General features: G+C 41.8%; 1 protein-coding gene across 1 annotated transcript in view; it reads right to left on the reverse strand.

Annotated features, from left to right (window-relative positions):
- Window positions 1-6,998: 6,998 nt before the first annotated feature.
- nbas (NBAS subunit of NRZ tethering complex) overlaps window positions 6,999-23,450 on the reverse strand; it is a 262,175-nt gene continuing 245,723 nt past the window's right edge. Inside the window, exon 52 of the mRNA XM_066676307.1 lies at window positions 6,999-9,050. Within this exon, the coding sequence (XP_066532404.1) occupies window positions 8,784-9,050 (267 nt within the window). The 3' untranslated portion in view covers window positions 6,999-8,783. The remainder of the gene's footprint in view (window positions 9,051-23,450) is intronic.

The raw sequence follows: 23,450 nt of genomic DNA on the forward strand, positions 1-23,450 counted from the left end.
TTGTTTGTGTTGAGAGTGTGAACTTGAAACGTGTTCTATGGTGGGAAGACTCTGATGCAATACTTGTTGAGTCTGATCTTAGAGCAGATTTATTTCATCTTCACCTGAGAGGCCTGTGGTGTGGGCAGCTAAAACCTAAATCACAGTAGCAAAACTACATGTTCAACCATTTTCACACCCATATCAAGCCCTGTGATAAAAACAAACAAACAAAAACAAAAAAAACAAAAAATATGGCAATATTCTTTTTTCCACACATTTTTTAAAAAATGATGTACTGAAATACTTAAATAAACTGAAATCCCCTTCCCTAACCTTTCGTTAACCTTTAGAAAGATGCTACTTTTAAAGCAACTCTAAGTAAGATTTGGTAGTTTCGCTCCTGGGCTCCCCCTAAACTTTCAGAATAAAATTCACATTTACAGCAATGTCCTGTAATCAATGAGGAAACTGGAGTGAGAGAGGGAATGTCCTACCCTCTTCCAAAATTAACACAGTGCAGTTTCTGCAGTGCAGCACCTGAAGTAGCAATCACAGAGGCTCTGTTCTCTCTATTGTAAGTCAGTGAAGCATGACAGTGATTTTGAACTGTCAAGATACTACTTAATGTTGCTTTAATGTGGATTTCATGCATCAGAATGCATCTGCCATGCCATAAAACGTGGGCTGGAGGCATCAGAATATATCTGCCACACCAGTTTAGGTAAACTAGAAGCACCAGAATGTAACTGCCATAACCACAGAGGCACTCAAATGTAGCTTAAATACCATTAAATTAAATTAATGAATATGAAAGTTAACCAATTTCTCATATTGAAACATTCCACGACTCAAAAAATAAATAAAAAATAACCTAACTGGGCGGCACGGTGGTTTAGTGGTGAGCACGTTCGCCTCTCAGCGCTGGGACTCTGGGTGGAGTTTCCATGTTCTCCCTGTGTCTGCGTGGGTTTCCTCCAGGGTCTCCGGTTTCCTCCCAACTTTCCTTTCCAAAAACATGGAGAGTAGGTGAATTGGCTTCTCTAATAACTGTCCTGGTGTGTGAGTGAATGAGTGTGAATGTGAATGAATGTCTGTTTGTGCCCAGATATGGATTGGCACTCTGAAACCCTAGTGCCCGATGCAGTCCTCCAGGTGGACGGTCGTTCCTGGTCGAGAGTACGCTGTGTGTGTTTGGCTGCTGCTTCTCACCAGTGTGTGTGGATTGAGCGTTCTGAGCAGTGTGGATTGTAAAGCATCCTTGGGTGTCTAAAGGTGCTATATAAGTGTAAAGATAGATAGATCGATCGATAGCTAACTCTACACCTGAAAACAAAGACAACAACCATGCCCTCACTTCCCTAAAATATGTAGGCTATACACCCTACAACTTCCAAACTTAATATAGAATAATATATTAATTAACTTAGAATAACTTAATATTTTGACACTAGGATTCACATACCACCATAGATGGCTAAATGTAGGCAGTACAAAAGAAACTAGCGACACTGAGAGCAGGTCCAAACTACTTAGCAGAGTATCGGCACACTCTGACTGGCTGGGGGAAACAGAAGGCCATCAGTCCAACCAATCACAGAACTCCACCACATCTCTATCAGTGCTTTCCACCACATCTCCAGCAACAGCACACCTGTGTATTATTGAAAAAGAGGAGAGCGAGGGAATGGAGACCGTGGGTAAGAGAAAAAAAAGACTATGTAACAAAATTTCTTCAAACATAACAGAGCTGTATGATCATTTAGTCCCTCACTGACCACTGCACTTCCCATAGAGGTGCACCAAGAATGTGGCATTAGTGAAGTGGGAGTTCTCACTCTCTGAGGCCTGCACTAATGATGGTCAGTGTTGGTCTGAAGGGCTTCCAGATTCTTAAATTCACAGATGCTGTTCAAAGGAAGTGTGACTCTAATGCACTGTACTGTCACTGTGATGAGTACGTCTTTTACTAAAGCGAGAAATCTTCTGACTGTGCTTTTGTCAGAGGAAGCAGATGTTTTTACCATCAAGTTTTTAACATGAAGCTGTAAAACCGCATAATTAGAAAAGAAAAATAGAGCTGCTTTTCCCACTGGAAACTCTTTCTGAAGCAGTGAGGACAGTCACTCACATCTGAAATATTCTCTTTCTGCATTGTGTCTTGTGTGAAGTCTATTCTGTCAAATGCTGCAATTTTATTACGTCTAAGAGTCTATTATTCTTGTTTAAAAATGTGAAAATCCCACTGATTGGTCCCAACAATAAAATCATCTTTTACCTACTCATTGTCCCACAGGGGACCATCACAGTGCAGGTAAGATTTGAGTTGTGGATCATTCTCAGCACTGTGGTTACAATGCTCCTTGCTCCTCACTCCTGAGCTCTTGCACTGACATCAACTGTGGCTCATTATCATTTAAACCCACAGGCGCTGAAACTGGTCATTCTGACCAGGGCTGTTTAGACAGGGGGAGAACGCTGCTGTGGTGTTTGATTCTTGTGGAACTTTGACCAAAGCATTGGCCATTGCCTTTCTGTTTGGGAAGCCTCTGGCCATTAGCCTGTGGTCATTTGTCAGTCACGTCCAATGCATGTTCTTGTGAATGAGTACTGTGGCTGTCTTAATACAACCCACACCGTAAAAGGTGGAAAAGGCCAGAGGTGGATGTGAAGTGCTTTAGAGATTAGGACAGATAAGAAATATTGCATTTGCTCATTTCAGCTGTTATTCTACTTCGGTGTCATCGTAGAATTTATTTGATCGGTTAAACTGCTTTTTTACTAAAGCACATTTTTAGGTTGAACATTTCGAAGGGCAGAATATTTCTTTTTTTTCAGCATGAACACTTTCTGCATCTAATCACTGCTTTCTCCACAGCACTGCAGTGAGGCAAAGGGAAAATGGAAAGGTGTAACTACAGAAGTGTGATTTTCTGATTTAATTCACCACTATGGAACCTCATGTGAGATTTTGTAGTCATTGGGTCTGATTATGTACACAGTCTACATAGAGAAGCATGAAATGGCAGAGTTGAAGAACTGCACATGAGCTTAGGGTCATGATGTTCAACAACGTTCAACAGATAGAAATGTGGGAAATTCGGCCTGCAGTGTATGATCTGATTAGACACTGGTTCTAGGCACAAAAGCGTGTAAAAATTCTTCCCCACTACACTATAAAAGGCTTTCAGAGACTACTTTTAGGTAGTGTACCTCTTGGTGAGGGATTGTTGACTGTGAGACATGCCTCTACGTTTCATCTTTGGACTGAGAGAACCAGGACGGTCGTTTTGCTGAACTGCCCCCAATCCACACTGTTCTGACCACGCTGTTGAGGACGTCTGTGAGCAGTGGTGTCATGAACGAAAAACCTGGACTGGAACTGTATCATCTTTAGCGCCAAGTCAAGGTTCTGCTAGGATTTTAACTGGTCATTTTCAGCTCACCCACACACACAGCAAGGGTTCCCCAGGAATATGTCCTCCATGGACACAAGCTCGTGTCCAGATTCATCGCCAATCAAGCAATATTATGGGGCCAGCTTCTGCAACCTAAGAGTTTGCAGGATCTACAGGCCCAGAACCTGCATCTGTGTGCTACGGAAAGTCATATGGAACTTGTGTGCATCCATGCCCTACTATGTCACGTTGTATCCAGGCTAGAGGAGGCCCAACAGGATACTAGATCACTCCTTTTAATTGTGCAGTTTTCCCCAATAAACTTATAATTTTATCCTTAATGCTATTCTTGGTGCGTTATTTATTTATTTGTCAATGACATATACTTGCTTTGCATTGCCTTGAGCTGTGGAGCACAGGAACTGGAGTGCTGGAGTGACTTTGCAGTGTCATTTCTCTTCCAAAATGAATGCTATCAGTGGAGTTTAAGACTAAATGTAGGTATATTCTCATGTCATCTGAACGGCAGCCTTTAGATCATTAGTGAGCTCGAGTACTGATGTAATACTCGATGATTAGTTGTAGTGAATGTTGCTTCAGCACTCCAGATAACACAGGATATAGACCTTATCCACTGAGAATGATCCACCACCCAAATCATACCTGATCTGTGGGGGTCCTGACAACTGAAGAACAGGCTAAAATGGAGCAAACTAAGTATGCAGAGCAACAGACAGACTACAGTCTGTAACTGTAGAACTACAAAGCGCTCCTGTGTGGTCAGTGGAGCTGAGAGAATGGACCGTGAGTGCAGAAACAAGGAGGTGGTCACGGTGTTATGGTTGATTGTTATACAAGAAGTGCGATTACCACTGAATATCCGAGTGCTAAGTAGAAAAGGTGTGAGCGGACATGAGGGATGGTGTAGCATTTTCGAAGCAAGATTTAAAGAGTTGCTGAAACAGCTGCGTCCTTTTATGTTTTCCCTCCTCATATCATTCACTAATTATGAACTCTTTCACCTGCGGAAAGCTGCAAGATGTCTGCTCTCTGCACCTCATGCGAAGTAGAAGGGAAAAGAGCAGTTAACGAATACGCCTGTGCTGTAGCCACAGCTCTAATTCTGACACGGCTCCCAGAGGCTTCCAGAGAGATCTATAAAAAGGCTCAGGAAATCACATCAAATTTGCGGGAGAAGCAGGTGTTTTGTCACCAAAACCGTGGAGGAGGCTCGTTCACTGGAGGATTTGAAATGACCTGAGAACACGAACTCTTGGAGAAATGCTGGCTAACATTAACGACAACAAAAGCTGGTACTCTAGAGCAAAAGCCATCCGAGCACTGATGAGCCGCTGCTGACAGCAACCTTCCCTGGCAAAGCCGCAAGCCTTTTCTTTTCGCAGGCCGAGCGGCAAGGGAAAGTCATTCCCCACCAGACCCTTCTCTTCATCTTCCTCCACGTCAAAAGACAAGACTGGGCAGAAAAGCAGTGACAAAAATCATGCACACGTTATCGATTGTGGTCTATTTTTACTTGACTGAACTGAGAAATACATGCTGTTGACTCGCAGCAAAAAGGGGTCTTTGACTCTTAAGAATAGTGGAACCCATTTTAGCGCGATACAGACCCAATTATTCAACACTTGGTTCCGATGACACAATCTGACAGGCGGAGGAGCAGTGTAAAGGTACTGATGTTTATGATAAAAGCATTTCATCATTCCAAAAAGCACCTTCAACTTACAGATGCAGCTTGAATTTCATCAACAAAGTTCATTTATTTCAATTCACAAAGTGAAACTCATATATTTTATAGATTCATTACAAACAGAGTGATCTATTTCAAATGTTTATTTCTTATAATGTTGATGATTACGGCTTACAGCCAATGAAAACCCCGAAGTCATTATGTCAGAAAATACGAGTAATCAACATGAAAAAGTGCAAAGGTTTCCTAAGTCTTTAAAATGGTCCCTTAGTCTGGTTCAGTAGGCTCCACAATCATGGGGAAGACTGCTGACTTGACAGATGTCCAGAAGGCAGTCATTGACACCCTCCTGCTGTATCTAAGCATATTAATGGAAAGTTGCGTGGAAGGAAAAAGGTGCACAAGCAGCAGCCACAGCCTTGAAAGGATTGTCACAAAAAGGCCATTCAAAAATTTGGGGTGAGTCACAAAGAGTGGACTGCTGCTGGAATCAGTGCTTCAAGAGTCACCCCAAGAATCTATGGGGTTTTGTTAAGAGGAACATGTGTAGACGATCTTTGGAGGCCGCTATCAAAGCAACCTGGGCTTCCATAACACCTCAGCAGTGCCACAGGCTGATCGCCTCCATGCCACACCACACTGATGCAGCAATTCATGCGAAAGGAGCCCTGTCCAAGTATTGAGTGCATATACTGTACATGGTTTTCAGTAGGACATTTCTGTATTAAAAATAATTTTTAAAATTGGTCTTATATAATATTCTAATTTAGACATTTGGGTTTTCATTGGCTGTAAGCCATAATCATTAAAATTCAAAGAAATAAACACCTGAAATAGATCACTCTGTTTGTAATGAATCTATAATATAGGGTTTTCCTTTTTTGAACTGAATTACTGAAATACATTAACTTTTGATGCTATTCTAATTCATTGAGATGCACCTGTATCTGAGTTGTAGCTCAGTTGGAGCGATTCTGGTAAACTAGTGCCTCTGGTCCACCTTAATTAGTGATGCAGTCAAACTTTGCTGACTCTAGTCCACCTTAAATTATGTACAATTTTGACTTTAATATTATTCATTCATTCATTATCTGTAACCCTTATCCAGTTCAGGGTCACGGTGGGTCCAGAGTCTACCTGGAATCATTGGGCGCAAGGCGGGAATACACCCTGGAGGTGGCGCCAGTCCTTCACAGGGCAACACACACACACACACACATTCACACTTTTGAGCCACCAATCCGCCTACCAACGTATGTTTTTGGACCGTGGGAGGAAACCGGAGCACCCGGAGGAAACCCACGCAGACACAGGGAGAACACACCACACTCCTCACAGACAGTCACCCGGAGCGGGACACAAACCCACAACCTCCAGGTCCCTGGAGCTGTGTGACAGCGACACCTACCTGCTGCACCACCGTGCCGCCACTTTAATGTCACCGCTTCAAAATTATTTTGATGCTCCACTGACCTGAGATGGGGAAAATGGAACCTGTTATTGCGACTCTGGGCTCAGCACTGCAGAAACTGTATTATGCAACAGTTGAAATCTTGATTTCAAGATTTTCAGTGGAACTCTAGGGGGAGCCAAGGAGCAAAAATACCAGATCTTACCTAGTGTTGGTTTAAATGGTGTGGAAGGCAATGCTGGCCTCATTAAATGGTATCTCAGATTCATTTGAGTGCCTGCAGTCCACGTTAAATGTCTCAGCAGTTTTTTTCTGGTGGCTATGTGCTGCATTTGTGGTGAAGCTACTTTTATTATATTATTATAATTATTATATGGCTTAATCATATTGATACAATACTTCCCATCATTTAACCATGCGTTGAAAGCCTAGAGAACAATTGAAGAGCCCATTTGTAATGGTGTAGTCATATTCCAATCAGCCAAGCCAGTACATCATTAGATAGTCTTTATTTGTCATTACATATGAAGTTACACTTTGTTTATTCGCTGTTGACTGCAGACGGAGACCTCTCACACAGAAGCTGTGGAAAAAGCGAAAAATACCAAACCAACATTCATCTCCATTTCATTATTGTCCAGCTGTGTGGGTTTAGCCTTTAGCAACAACATGACATTTGACGGCCAGGGGGTAGAATCTGTTTTCTATACGAACCAATTAATAACCCAACAGGGGAAATAAACGGGAACAGATTGAGGAGAGAAAGTCAAGTGGAACGTTCGGCACATGGCACTAAAACAGACACACGAGTCAAAAACATGCTCTCTCTGCGTGTGGCCTGCCTTTTCAATCAGAACTGGGTCCTGTAATGAGCATTAAAGTGGGCTAGTGTGACCAAACGGCATGAGTAATGTGATTACACCCACATCAAATGGTGCCAGAAACGGTGTGTGTGAGAGAGAGTGGGAGTGTGTTAGTATGTGGATCAAAAATTAAAGATTAATTTAAAAAAATGGTCAAAATGGTCAAAATGCCTTTTTTTTGGGGGGGGGGGGGGGGGGCATCTATTTCACACTCTCCACCATCTTCTCGCAGGTCACTACTTTTCCAAAAGTCGTAAAAAGACTGAATTCGCTCTAAAGTGCACCCAATGTGGACGCAGATGCCCAGCTCTACACACACACACACACACTGTGTCCTCAGGAGTGGCGGAGCTCCAATTAATAGCTTTGGGATGAGTCGGGATCCGGATCTGTGATTCCACACCTAATCATCTAACATTAGCATCCGATGCTCTTTTGGTTGAATGCAGTTAAATCTTGTCAGAAATGTTCCAAAATGTAGATGTTGCTTTAGCAAAAGGGATAATTACTGCCTCAGTGCTGAGGGGGCCTTATACCACTCTCGCTCTTGGCGTTGGGCATGGTGACTTTAAGCTTATGTACAGCTATCCTAGAGCATCAGTTTCAGTTTGTGTTTCACCATACGGATATACACACTGTGAACGCACAATTAAATCAGTGTCTACAGTGGGTGCATCTTAAAGGAGCTGAGTTCTGTGATTCAAAAAAGGGCTGGGTATAAGGCTAGCATTGGATTATGATTAAGCCAATCTCCATTACCTGTTAGCTACATCAGTTTGTTCTGTCTTGTTTAAGTGAAAGGCAGCATATTTCAGACACTGAAGATGTCTTGGGTTATAGATGACATTTCACTGCGTGGCCCAACAACAAAATGTAACAAGAACAATGCTAATCTCCACCTCAGGGCTAAGCTGAAAGAACCTGATTAGTAACTGAATGAGAATTTATGATGGTCCTGTCTCTATCTTTGATCACTGCGTCCAAACATACAGTTGTATGCAAAGGTTTTGTTACCCCTTTTTAAATGACAAATTTGTTTTTCATTTTCAAACCGTAGCAACTGGAGCTCAACACGCTTGGAGGAGAACACTCGCTGTCCAATTCTTATAGCATTCTTATGGTATTACAGACGCTGCATTGGCATGCACTGTGCTGTGAGTGTGTGACGGAGGAGAGGGAGGACTATCCAACCCACACAGATTGAGTGAAGCCAAACAGCTGTGGCCCTTTGGCCTTGTGGAGATTAAACTCAGTAAATAAACAAAAACTGGGCACTTAAGTAGAAAGAATCTTATCTTTGAAACGTAGGCAGACGATGTGTTATTCTCACTTTAACAAAGACATGGCATTTAACCCGGGGTATTGAAACGATTTCATACAACTGCACTGTCACAAACATCACATTCACCTCCTCCGTGAGCTCATTACAGCCACTGGCGGATGACGTTGAGGGCCGTGTTGAAGGTGGATAGAGAAGGGTGTGTTCCACGGTGGGCGAGCAGCAGGGCTCCAGCCTGAGCGCTGTGCCCAGCCTCCTTTAGAGCTGTAGCCGCCTCCTCCACTGACCAGCGGCCCTCTGACAGCATCTGGGAGACCAGCGCTGGGTACAGAGCCGAGTCCACACAACTGACCAACAGACCAGCGTCCAGCAGCAGAGACAGAAGCTCTGAGTCACACACGTCATCTGATATCTAGAGAGAGAGAGAGAGAGAGAGAGAGAGAGAATGGTCAAGGGATCTCTCCCACTGATCAGGCCTTCAGGAACTGAACTGAAGGCTTTACACATTAAATGAAAGACCAGGATGAATAGGAATGTAACAGTGGAATTAACCAAAGATGTTCGATAAGAGCATTCTTTGTGGATAGAGATATTCAGGTATGGACACACAGCTCGTATAAAACCCATAGTAAATCAAGGTCAACATGGACAGTCTAGAATGGCCAAAGGAAAAAAGAAGTGCTATGTTAGCTTGGTGATAACATAGCACTAGAATCCCATAGGGGAGATAGACATTTTTGAAATTCATGGCTGGAATTTAAGGCCTCTCGAGTCGATAGAATAAGGATTCCTTTTATTGCTGCTGGCAACAGCCCTTCATTAGAGTCCTTGCCAATAAAAAATTGGATTTTAAAAGAGAAAGAGAGAAGTAAAGACGAGTGGAGGAAACAGGAATAGGAAAGAAAGGGAGGGGGAGGAAGGGAGGGAGAAGGGAAAGTAGGGGAGAGAGTGAAATACAAGAGAGGGAAACGAGGGGAGGATGAGAAGGATGGAAAAGAGAGAACGAGAGGAATATAAAAGGAAGAAAGAAGTGAGGGAAAGAGGGGAGGATGAGGTGGACTGAAAAGAGAGAGAGCAAGAGAGGAATAAAAAAGGAAGAAAAGTGAGGGAAAAGAGGGGAGGATGAGGTGGATGGGAAAGAGAGAACGAGAGGAATAAAAAAGGAAGAAAGAAGTGAGGGAAAAGAGGGGAGGATGAGGTGGATGGGAAAGAGAGAACGAGAGGAATAAAAAAGGAAGAAAGAAGTGAGGGAAAGAGGGGAGGATGAGATGAACAGAAAAGAGAGAGAGCAAGAGAGGAATAAAAAAGGAAGAAAGAAGAGATGGAAAAGGGGAGGATGAGATGAAAGAAAAATGGGGGATATAAAAAAACGGAAGGAAGATGATGATATGGGAGGAGAGAGAGAGAGAGAGAGAGAGAGAGAGAGAGAGAGATGTGGATCCGATATAAACAAATTAACAAAAGCCAAAAAAGAAAGAAAAAAAAAAGCTAAAAAAGAAAAAAAAAATCAATTTCAATATACACTTAAGCGCTACAAACAGTCTAGCAGCTATTGGGTGCGGCACTGTTTGTTTTGGTGCTATTGACTGGCAGCTTGATGAAAATGAAAAGAACACTGTCTCACAGTCATCATAACACACTCACACATCTTTGTGAACATGTGCCAGACAGCTGTCTGCGGAGCAGATGCCGACTGCTTAATAACCACAGCAAATACCCAGCATCATTATGCCACTGTGCCTCCAAGAGTCACGTAATAACACCATCACTCCTCTCTACAAACCCCAGCATGCTTCTCTGCCCCTAACAGCTTTAATACATGTACTATATATACACACACATACATTCCATATGCACTGAACCATCACTGGATTAGGAACACCTACCTATCTCCACTCACTCTCCATTTAATCAGCTCCACTGACCACACAGGAGCACTTTGCAGTTCTAAAATTACAGAATATTATCCATCTGTTTCTTTGCATACTTTCTTATTCCCAGTTCTTCAATGGTCAGGACCCCCAACCTGAGCCCCAGAAAACTGGTATGATTTGGGTGGTAGATCATTCTCAGTGCTGCAGTGACAGATGCTACGGACTGATCCAGGTTCTGTTTGTGAACGATGGTCAGGTTTGAGAAGGAAGGTCTTATGGTAAGCGCTTCAATCCTGTCTTTGCTGTGAAGCGACACACTACTGCAACTGCTGTGATGGTCTGGGGAGCTAGAGCTGGGCGATATGAGCTCAAATCAATATTGCGATTAATTGTACATTTCACCAGGATTATGATTAATGATCGATAATTTTGTGTTTGTATTCGTGACCCTCATAGTTCAGTGATGAGGCTTGTACTGTAAATATGCTTCAGTATTAAAGCTGGTATATTTTTCTAATGTTACTGGGAGCTTGTTCCTCTCTTGTTTGTTGAGCATGGTTTATATTTGGTGTGTGATTGTACTTTGGTCGCTGATTGTGCTTTGACTAGCTGCTCAAATCACTCGGTGGGCCTGAGCGTTTAGGTTGCTTCCATGTGGCGTTTAGGTTGCTTCCATGCGGCGTTTAGGTTGCATCCATGAGGCATTTAGGTTGCGTCAATGCGACGTTTAGGTTGTTTCCATGCAGCGTTTAGGTTGCTTCCATGTGGCATTTAGGTTGCGTCAATGCGGCGTTTAGGTTGCGTCAATGAGGCGTTTAGGTTGCATCCATGAGGTGTTTAGGTTGTTTCCATGCAGCGTTTAGGTTGCATCCATGAGGCATTTAGGTTGCGTCAATGCGGCGTTTAGGTTGCGTCAATGCGACGTTTAGGTTGCTTCCATGCAGCGTTTAGGTTGTTTCCATGCAGCGTTTAGGTTGCTTCCATGCAGCGTTTAGGTTGTTTCCATGCGACGTTTAGGTTGCTTCCATGCAGCGTTTAGGTTGCTTCCATGCGGCGTTTAGGTTGCTTCCATGCGGCGTTTAGGTTGCTTCCATGCGGCATTTAGGTTGCGTCAATGCGGCGTTTAAGTTGCTTCCATGCGGTGTTTAAGTTGCGTCCATGCGGCGTTTAAGTTGCTTCCATGCGGCGTTTAAGTTGCGTCCATGCGGCGTTTAGGTTGCCTCAATGTGGCGTTTAGGTTGCCTCGATGCGGCGTTTAGGTTGCGTTGATGGGACTAGCTTGAATGCCAGCTTCTGCAACCTAAGAGTGGGCAGGATCTAAAGGCCCAGCTGCAACATGTAAATGTGTGTAAATGTGCCGCAGGATCCAACAGAGCACCACAGCCTCTTTTCAGTTGTACAGCCACCCCACCCCCAATAAACTTATCCATTCAGCTCTAATATTGTAATAATATATCATTGTGACATTCACATACATGAAGTGATTTAAACAACTCCTTCTTGATTGTTTATATGATTTATTTATTCATTTGGTCAATGAATGTACCTTTATATTAACTCGTGTTTTTCTTAAACCTAAACTGAAAAGAGTGACCATGGCTAGACGAAATTTCTTTTGTATTGATTGATTTATTTATGTTATGTACACAGCTGTTATAAAGCCTTTATAACATCCCTTCACCCTGAGATGGAGCTGCAAGAATTGGAACATGTCACACTATTGAGTCTGTCACGGTGTGCTGGAGCTTAACTTCTGAACCAGAGTGAGTGTTATTTACCCTGGCCCACCCTTCCCCTGAGCCGTCTGCTCCGTGCTCCACCAGCGCAGTGTGTGACAGGGATTTGTGGTGGCCTTCGAAGTCCGACAAGGGTCGCACGCAACACAAATGAGGTCATGGAGGTGAAGTCAGAGGCCTGGGACGAAGGGACCATGCCTATATCTCCTTCACTTTTTTCCTCATGGCTACACACACAGACACAGAGACACACACATACCTCCCCTTCCCTTTTCACTCCTTTCTTCCCTCTGTATAAATAATTCAGCTGGTAGCTTTGAAAAACAGAGTAGAACAGCAGAGCAGCAGAGCTGATGGAGGGGGCAGTGCGCTGGAAAATCAATTATGTGCTAAATTTGATTAAAGGCGAGCCCATGCCAGGAGATATGATGTCCTTCAACAATGTGTGTGTGTGGGGGTGTGTTTGTGTGTGTGTGTGTGTGTACACACGTCTGCATGTGCCCTTGCATTAAACGCAAAGTGAACTGTGCAAATAAAACACTCAGCTGCACATATTACCTCCCAATCTGACCTCAAGTGATACTGATGGTGGTCCTGAACAGTGTAAGTGTGTACACACTGACTGACTGGCTTTCATGCTATAGATGGAGCAGTGGAAGTGACTCAAATCTGATTTATCTGCCTTAACCCTTTGGAGTCTGCGGTTCAACTGAAATCCTGCCTAAACACGTATATAACTCTGTGAGATTGTATCCTATAGAAAACTAATTAAACATATCCCGGGAACCTTGAGGGGTCTACTTGTCAACTACATATAAGCTGAAATTAAATATATTGTTTGTTTATTGAGGAAGGAGCTTCGTCACGGCGCACTCACGGTTTATAGCTGCGGACACTATTTACACATCCAGGAGAACTTGCTCTGGAAAGTGAAGGGGATATCAGCTCATCTGACCACAGCGAGGAGGAAAGGCTTCATTTCGAGAAGCGGATTTTTGTGTACTTTTTAAAATTATGTTGCAGTGTAAGGAGACTACTACTAATATAATACTGATATGGTCTTGGCCAAGCTCAGAGCTGAAATCCAGTCTGCGACTATGGAGGGCAGCAGTATTATCTAATACATAACACCAGGTCAAATTATTAAAGCAGGAAAGTACTATTATACCATGTACTATATGTCTTCCTAGCTGTCTCCCAACTGACACAGTTTAAGCTCAAATAAACAAGCACCACAATTTTATTTGCTTGCGTTTCTCCTTATCAAAATTATGATAAGGATGTATTTTTGCAAAGTAAAGTGCGAGTTTTCAAATCAAAACCACTGAGGAAAGCATAAGCAATCGACTGAAAATGACTGCAACCTGGTGATTATTTAATAACTGGGACTGAGCTACTGTAGACTAATTTATCATTACATCCTAACAATAAAAGTCCCTGTCAGATCTGAAAGCTTGGTACTGGAGCTGATCAAAGCTCATTTCAGCAGATTAGTATTGGCTATATTAAACCTGATTAAACTCAGATGTTTGATGCTTGTTAACATTATGCTCGGGTTGTTACGTCAAAGACGCAGAGCAGATGTAAACAGATATTAACCAGGATACGATTTGGAAGTGTTGTCTGGAGAAATTGTGAAATGGTTCATTGTCCAGAAATGTGGCACTATCTTAAGAGGGCTGTTAATAGTAACCAGACGTTGTAATGTTTACAATGTAAGTACAGTCATTTTATTAGGTTTTATATCTAAAACCATGTTGTGAGTTCATTCATTATCTGTAACTCTTATCTATTTCAGGGTCACAGTGGGTCCGGAGCCTACCTGGAATCATTGGGCGCAAGGCAGGGAATACACCCTGGAGGGGGCGCCAGTCCTTCACAGGGCAACACAGACACACACACATTCATGGACACTGTTGAGTCGCCAATTCACCTACCAATGTGTGTTTTTGGACTGTGGGAGGAAACCCATGCGGACACAGGGAGAACACAGCAACTCCTCACAGACAGTCACCAGGAGTGGGAATCGAACCCACAATCTACAGGTCCCCGGAGCTGTGTAACTGCGACACTACCTGCTGCGCCACCGTGCCGCCCATGTCCTGAGTTATTAATTTAAAATACATAAGGAATTTCAATTTAATGGTATATACCAAATTTTACATTCAGAAAATATGTTTGAAATCATGTAAAACATTGCAAAATTAATGTAAAATATAGTCTTAAGTAGCAGACCTTTTTTGAAATACCATTAAACAAACCTGGTTCCTTTAAACACCACTGGGATATATAATTATAATAATAATAAAAATAATAAAAAAATTCATTTTCATGCCAATTGTCACACACTTCAGATAAAAATTGCACAGCCGAGAGAAAGTGATTGGTTTCATTTGGCATTAGCATTTTCATGACATTCAAACCGAGCATATTCATCAAATGCAAAAGTATCATATTCATGAAATATGAAATTAACATATTTGTGAAATAGGGAATTAGCATATTGAGGACATGAAAATATCATATTCATAAATCCCAAATTAGTGTCATCACGAAATATGAAACTAGAGAAATCAGGAAACACCAATCTATCGTATCCATGACATATGAAACTAACGTTTATGAAATACTAATATTGTATATTTATGTCTCTTACAACTGATATTGTGCATATAATAAAACATAGTGGTTAAAAGGCCATTGCAGCCGAAATGAAATGAAGTGGATTAATTGCAGTTTAAACCTGCACTGCTTGAATATTACATTTACAAACCTTAAAATATCAAAGGTCTCACTCTGAAACAGCAGAAACGCAGTTGAACTGGGTAAGAATTGGGGATCAAATAAACCTGACCTGGACATCCTTTCAGAACACCATCATATCTGTGTGTGTACCAGAACAGACACACCAGAATCTGATGAGTACCATTCATGCCACATCTTCAACAATAGCTCTGATGAGCACGGCCTTCCTTTTCATTTTTTCACTTTTACAGGCCAGAAGCAGTCCAACAAACAGGCGATCAATATCTGCGCAGATCTGCTAGCAGCAGGCCTTTATTAAAGAAACATGGCATCCAGGCCCCTGTGAGGTTGAGGCCCAGCTTCACATACTTACACCTGCTGTGCCGGGGGGTGGGGGTGGGGGATTTAAAAGCAGGGCCAAAACCCCACAAGAGGGTCTACTGTAGATGAGGACTGATAGGAGATAGGATGTAGTCTCCTACCCTACACATTTCATATCTACATTAACGATATCTAAGAGCAGAGAATATAATCCAAACAAACACATGCCTAGTGTGTAAGCGAGAGCTCTCAGTATATATCAGCGATCTAGCAGTGACAAGTCATTTAATTATGGATTCAAAAGTCAAATGTCACTGAAGCACACCCAGCAAACAGTCGACACATTATTGAAACACACAACTCCAATATAAACTGTGATGTCTAAATTGATTTATTGCTTCGTTCAACACGTTGAGTCCTCATTTAGACGTTAAAATGAAAGAAATATAAGTATGGATCGCCGACCCACATGTCAATGTAATGTTTTTAAAGGAGTACAGGAGCTCAGTATAATGCCATACTCCCTACATAGTGCACAGGTAATAAAACAATCTATAATTTCTTGACCTACACTGTGCCCTACAGAGGGTGTAGAAAGACATTGGGGATTGACATTACTGTGTGGTAATATCTCTCACTGATCACTCACATTTTCAGACAAGGAAAATCAAACTCTAAGCCAAATTAGAAAAATAACAGACAGCCAAGAGCAGATTATTTACCCTGTAAACGGGGAGAGAATGAGCCAACATAATTCGTGGCTTATGTCTCTAGTCTCTTAGACACTGAAACAAAACACTAATGAAATAACGCGAGTACTGAAGCTTGTATATGATCTGTGTATGAATGACTCACTCAGATTCAGTCTCAAGAGCCAGGAAACACATTAGAGTCTGACGTGCTAACAAGTTTCCATTAGACCCTTATATGAAAATGCTAATATGGCTAACAGAGTATAACAGCCTTTTTCTCCTCATTATGCAACGCAGTGTGATCCTTAACCCAACGAAGCAAAGAGCGGGTGGGCTTCTGTGCTTCTGAGTGTTGTGAGACTCTCTCCAGCACAGGGAGAGGAGCTGTGTATGAGATGAATATTTCCATCTTCCCTATCTGTTTACTTTAGTACTGTGTTCTGAATATGACACCCACACAAAACAAAAACCATGGATTGCTTCATTCTCTGCAAAGGACCTCAATGAACATCAGAACACTCTACAGGGACGAAAAAGATCACATTTTCATTGAACAAACAAACATACAAAAGTTTGTCCAATGGCAAATGAGGTCCAACACTTGGAAAATATTAGCTTTTATCAAATATATATTCATTTTATGACACATGACCAGGTCATCAGAAAATACCAGGAATAACTGGGACAGAATTTGTGAACATTACTGTACTGTCTCCTTAATGTTGCTTTTACTTTTCATATTTGTAGCATGCAGCTATTTTCTCTCTGTACGTTCACCTCTTACCATCTGTGAGCTACTGGATACAGGGAGACGATGACAAAGAAAGAGAGAATGAGACAATGGATAACAGAAGAAAGGAGCGATAAAGAGGGGAGAAAAAAAAGCGAGCCAGGGATAGAAAGAGTGAGAGAATGATAGAGTGAGCTATAGAGGGAAATATGGAGAAGATGGAATAAAAGAGAGAACATGAAGACAGAGCTGGTGCTAAAAGGTCGATTACTGAACTGTGAAGAGAGATTGCTGAGGCGCGTAGAGCACTTGAGAGTGAGAGAGAGAGAGAGAGAGAGGAAGAATAAAGGGGAAGATAGAGCTGAGAAAAGAGAAAAAATTTAAAGAGACTGAGACAATAAAGGTTAGATTATGTATAGGCATGCACATGCTGATTGTTTAAGAGAGAGAGAGAGAGAGAGAAAGGAGGATTACAAATAACAGATACTGACCAATCAAGTATAACGTTAAAATGACTGTGAATATTTTGCTATACTCTGTTGTCGTGTAGCTCACAGGGTGTCAAAGTATGCAGAACAACAGGTGGACTACAGTCTGTAATTGTAGAACTACACCGAGTTCCTGTACGCTCAGTGGAGCTGATGAAACGGATAATGAGTGCAAAAGCATTGCCTTTTTTAATGTTTTGGCCGATCTGTGTAAAGTGCATGTAAACAACAAGAAGAGAGAGACTGAGACAGGAGGCTTATGATAAAACGTGTCTAATAAGAGAGAGGGAATAAAAGACTAATATAAGGAGAGAAAGGGGAGGGTAAAGGAAATGCTTTTAGGTTCTGAGTGATCTATTGTAAACGTACATGCATATTGATTTTATGAGAGAGAGAGATAAATATGTTTAGGTTCTGTTCTTGCTATTGTATTGTATATGATTCAGAGCTGATGCCTAATTTGAATAAGAGAAGAATGAGAACTGAAACTAGATCTCTCTCTCTCTCTCTCTCTCTCTCTCTCTCTCATACACACAAACACACACACAAGGCATGTATATATCAGATGGTGTTTTGTGCAGAGCTGAAGCAGAGCAACACTATTACAATATGAAAGGCAGCAGAAAAATGAGAGGAGAAGATGAGGCGCAGTGCAAGGAAAAGTGCAGAGAACTCATGGAATGAGAATGAGAGTGTGTCAGTATGTGTGTGTGTGTGTGTGTGAGAGAGAGAGAGAGAGGGTGGGGTGGGTGGTAGTCTGATTTTCTCTCCTCTCAAAATGATGGACAGACAGGCAGAGAGAAGCAGTAAAACAGAGAGAGGGAGAGAGAGAAAGAATAAGAAAGACAGATGGAGACAATCGAGAGATTAAAAGTCAGTGAGAGATAGAGAGAGAAAGAAAGCTAGAGAGAGGTAGCGAGAGAAAGAGAACGGTACAGAAAAAGGGAGAGAGAGAAGGAGAAAGGGAAGGAGGGAGAGAGAGAGAGAGAAAGAAGGGAGGGCAGGTGCATGTTAGGAAGATGGGGAAGCGGTAAAATGCGGCGGCCTCCACTGATCTTTCCTCATGTTTAAAGTGAATAATAGCTGTATGAGGTTATTGCTGATCAGAGGAAATCTAATCCACCTGCAGCAGTTTGACCACCGCCCTGAACATGAGCACGCCATTACTCTCGGAGCTCCTCGACATTCCAGTAAACCCCAGCACCCTGCGTCTGTCCATAACTCTACTGCTAATAGACACCGCGTCTTTTCAAACGGTAGCTAAGGCAACGTCATCAGAGAGCTCATCGCGCTCGAAGGAGAACACTAACACTGAATCTGATGTGTGTAGATGAGGAGAAATGTCAGCTTTGGATGTATACCATATTTCATTATTCTAATGATTTTTATGTCACTGGCTGCTGCTGCAGTGACAACTTAACCCTTTAAAACCCATTCGGAATTAGGGCTGAAAGCAGGCGCCCTCATTTGAAATCTGCCTGTGTCTGCTTTACGCCTGGGTCTCATGAATTGTGGGTTAACAAGAGGGGACATACACGGCCTCCAGCTGTCCTAATGGAATGCCTTATTATGAATTTATTCATGGAGTAGCAATGGGATGTGTGAATATTCATACTCGCTGGTTGCAGTGAAAAGTAAGGTGCCCATGGGCGTTGTGAGTCTGGGAACGTTTCAGGAAAGATTCTGAAATTGTATACATTATTCAAGGTGTTTTCTGGAACTATTATTATTATTATTATTATTAATCCAATGATTTATTTTAACACTTTGAGCCGCATAATGGGATCCAGCTGCTCTATGTTTTTAAACAATGGTTAAAATTTGAATGAGCTAAACATAGCTATACTATAATAATAATATATTTTGAAGTGGTGTTTTGGAGTTTTACTGGATTTCACTGAAGAAAAGGCTTCAGAAACCTTTAACCTGGGACATCATATGAGGGGAATACATTTAAGGAGGTGACAGTGCCGGCTAGCATCAGACCTAGAGTGTGTGCCACTCTATGACACAAATATGATAACCGCTAAACATCAAATAATGTTTTGACTCATGTTAATGTGTTTGCGGAGAGCACTGTATATATTAGGTGTACAGATACGTTTTAAAGAAACACTAGGTAAGATCTGGTATTTTTGGTCCTGGGCGCCCTTCTACAGGTGCAGAGTGTGGTTTCCTACTTTCTTCTAATAGTTACATAGTGTGGTTTCTGTAGTGCTGGGCCCAGAGTGGAAATATCAGATGCACTGTTCTCCCTAATACAGGGTCAGTGGAATTTTGAAGGTGTAAATTTAAAGGCAAAATACTACCTAGTTTTAGCGTTTTTGTGTAGTGTGTAATTGTAATTGAAAATGTAAATATTCTCCAGCTCTTTTTGTCATTTTAAAGTAACCATTAGCGTTACATGTGTAACTGTGTTTATAAATTATATTAATTCAATACGTTCACTATCACTAACATCAAAAACACCATCTTTAAATTATCTTAACCAACACTCACACGTACTTTTGGGCACAATATTATCCCCAAGAAAATACTAACGGAACTCATAACAAATGCAGTGACCAATAAATACTTCTTGGTCGCCATTTTCAAACCGCTTTATAGTAGGTTAATTTTTGTTGAAAAAAATGACAAAAGAGCAAGAGAATGTTTACATTTTGAATTATAACTATACATTACTAAATAAATAAATAAAAAACAAACAAATAAAAGTTCAGCAGAAATGTGCTCTCTCTATAAGGTATGCACTTATATACTCGGTTATATCCTCTTTGAAAATCTAAAAACCAGAGGAATTTGTTGTACACATTTAACCCAATCCGTGCAGTGAAACACATTTACACACACACTAGTGAACACTAGGGGGCAGTGAACACACATGCCCAGAGCCACGCCGCCAGGGAAAGAGTTGGGGGTTAGGTGCCTTGCTCAAGGGCACTTCAGTCATGACCTGCCGACTCTGGGGATAGAACCGGCAACCTTCCAGTTACACGCCAAGTTCCCTAACCACCAGGCCACAGCTGCCCCCTGTGTGTCTTCTCTGATCACATGGTGTAGCAGAGGTGAAGCTCTTCGACTCAAGGTACATTCACTTCACATAACGGTAGAAAAACAATGTTCCGTCTTCTCTTTAGTTCTGCTCATAGAGGGAGTTACTAGATTCTCTGCAGCTCTGGGATAAGAACTGCATATCAAGCCTTGATTTAGAGTCACTGGAGTGACCCAACCGGTCGGTGCAGACTGACCCAATCTGGGAGATTTGACCAGCAGGCCATCAGGGTTCCAGAGAAGCAACTCTGAAAAAAAGATATCTGTAAACTTTGCTTCTTTTCCTTAGGATTTTTAATCTTGTCCCCAGACGCCGTCCGGCTGGAGCTCATCCATCTTTGTGCCTCCAGTCTGCGGCGCTCGTTGATAACAGCAGTTAAATTTTTCGAGTGTGAATGTTTTGACTCGATTAATCATCTTCCACTGCATGCTCCACATTTCTGTCACAAGTTTGGAGAATCATCTCCACTTTCTGAGATTTCAGTTTTTCCACTAATGGTCTATAATTAATCAACGGCGTTATTATTAATTATTCTAATAATCTAGGTACATTTCACAAAAGGCTTCTTTGGATGTAATGAATTTTTGGGATGAATCAGGCTTTCTTCCAGTTGCTGGGGAGTAGCTGCTCATGAGCCTAAAGCTCAAAGGTATGTGTGGGCTAGAGGTGTATAAAGCCCACCAGCACCGGGCATCAGTGCAGTGGACCTGCATTAGGTGCAGTGATGGAACTATCATCCATCCAACTATCATCAATCATCGTTATCTATGACCTCATTAATACTCCAGTAATCGAATGAAAACCCACAGCTATATTTTATTATCTAGTACCTGTTACTACCATCATTACCCTTCATTTCAGAAGGAATGTTTGATGCTGTATACACATATTTAGCTTAAAAGTGTCTGACTGGGTGGGCCTTGGTCCTGTTTGGACCTGCGACCATCCCCCTCAGCCAGAAACTTCAGAGAATAAAGTCAGAATATTTCAAGAAATAAAGTAAGAGTATTCTAAGAATGAAGTCAGAATATACTGACCTTATCTCTCAGAACTTAAAAATTGTGAGGGATTCATGATCAATATCGGCAGAGCTGGATGACGGGTATGTGCTAAAAAAATTGAGCCAAAAAACAAGCACATTTTTCAAAATAAATACAATTGATCTGCTGTTGTCAGATGTTTATTTTCAAGAAAAAATGTTTAAAATATTATGGCTGATTACTGCTGCCTGTGTGTGTATGTGTGTGTGTGTGTAAGATGAAAGGTTGGGAAGAGTATTTTCAGTCATTCATTCATTGTCTGTAAGCCTACCTGAAATCACTGGGCACAAGGCGGGAATACACCCTGGAGGGGGCGCCAGTCCTTCACAGGGCAACACAGACACACACACATTCATTCACACACACACTCACACCTACGGACACTTTTGAGTCGCCAATCCACCTACCAACGTGTGTTTTTGGACTGTGGGAGGAATCCGGAGCACCCGGAGGAAACCCATGCAGACACAGGGAGAACACACCAAACTCCTCACAGACAGTCACCCGGAGGAAACCCACGCAGACACAGGGAGAACACACCACACTCCTCACAGACAGTCACCTGGAGGAAACCCACGCAGACACAGAGAACACACCACACTCCTCACAGACAGTCACCTGGAGCGGGAATCGAACCCACAACCTCCAGGCCCCTGGAGCTGTGTGACAAGAGTATTTCTTATTTTATTATTATTATCTTTTTGTTTTCTTATATGGGGATGGCTTCAAATTTTACAAACATTTTAAACGGGCCTAAAGAATGAGCTCTGTATGTGATTCACCACATTAGCAGCTGGACTTTTACTGACCCACACTACCCACTGCGGCTAAGTAATTCTGACATTAACATAAGGCATGCAGTAAAGGATTAAGGGAAACATGACCGATCAGAACAACCAACACCTGCCTCCAACTGACCTCTGCATCATTTCATTTTCACCTCAGTCTTTGAAAATTGCCAGCGTTTACATCCTAAATCTGTTTATATTTCTCTTTCAGCTCTTTGATGTCTCTGTATTATGATACAAAGCGTCATAAGAGGTTTTCCATATGTTATAATATACTTCACGCATGGTCAGGTGCACTCAATATCTCGAAAGTATATGATACTGTAAAACTGGTTTAAAGGAACACTAGGAAGTATTTTTACCCTAAAATTGCAGCTTTAAATTCACTGCGATGTTCCACTGACGTGTAATAGGGAGAGCAGGACTTCTGTCATTGCTACTCTGAGCTCAGCACTGGAGAAAGTGCACTATGTAACTAACGGAGGAGAGTAAAAATGTCCAAAGTCCAAGTGTTGTTTTAGACAAAAAGAGAGAAACTACCCATTAATGCTCTTTATTTCAGAAGAAATATTAAATGAACAGGTGTCTACAAACTTTTGGCCATAGAATGTATGTAGCAACACACATCCACTATGGCCGCACTGAGACATGTCAATAGCCGCACTGGAACTGACCAAGAGCTGAGGAGGAATTCATTTTTAATGTTTGTGCTGGATTTGTCATATTTACATATTTATCTTTATTCATGCAATTATTAATTTATTTATTTAACAAATTTCAGACTCGGAAATTTAACACAGTGCTCCGTTAGGATTGTGGCAGTGAAAAGCCCCAGTGGTGAAGCTAACAAAGTGACTTTGATCACATTTGAACTTGCACACGCTCACCAGCTCATAAATATTTCAGACTGTCACTTTATGAAGGAAAAAAAAAAAGAGCGGTAAATCCATCAATCCACAGCAAAATGCCTGGAGTCTCGGGGGAGATGAAGGCTTTTAAATCAAAAAGAGTGTGTCTCTGTGTGTGTGTGTTTTTATGTGTGTGTCTGCTGAATATATGTATGTCCATTAGTGTTAGGCAATATGACTGTATGTTTTTATCACAACAAAGGAAGTGCTGTCATAAAAAAGAGATTTGACCAAATTTATAGAGACGGCAAAGACCAGCCAGTATAAGGTAACTGCATAAACACGTACAACATAGTGACTTCTGACTTCACAGCATTGTCACCTCCAGTATCTCTCCACCTTTTTCAGCCACATAACTAGTAAGAAGCGAAAAACAACATCACTGCAAACAACAGACCTCAACAAATTCAAAATTCTTCAACTGTAAACAACAAAGCT

The sequence above is a fragment of the Hoplias malabaricus genome, chromosome 7 (genome assembly GCF_029633855.1).
Source record: "Hoplias malabaricus isolate fHopMal1 chromosome 7, fHopMal1.hap1, whole genome shotgun sequence".
NCBI classification, from domain to species: Eukaryota; Metazoa; Chordata; class Actinopteri; order Characiformes; family Erythrinidae; genus Hoplias; species Hoplias malabaricus.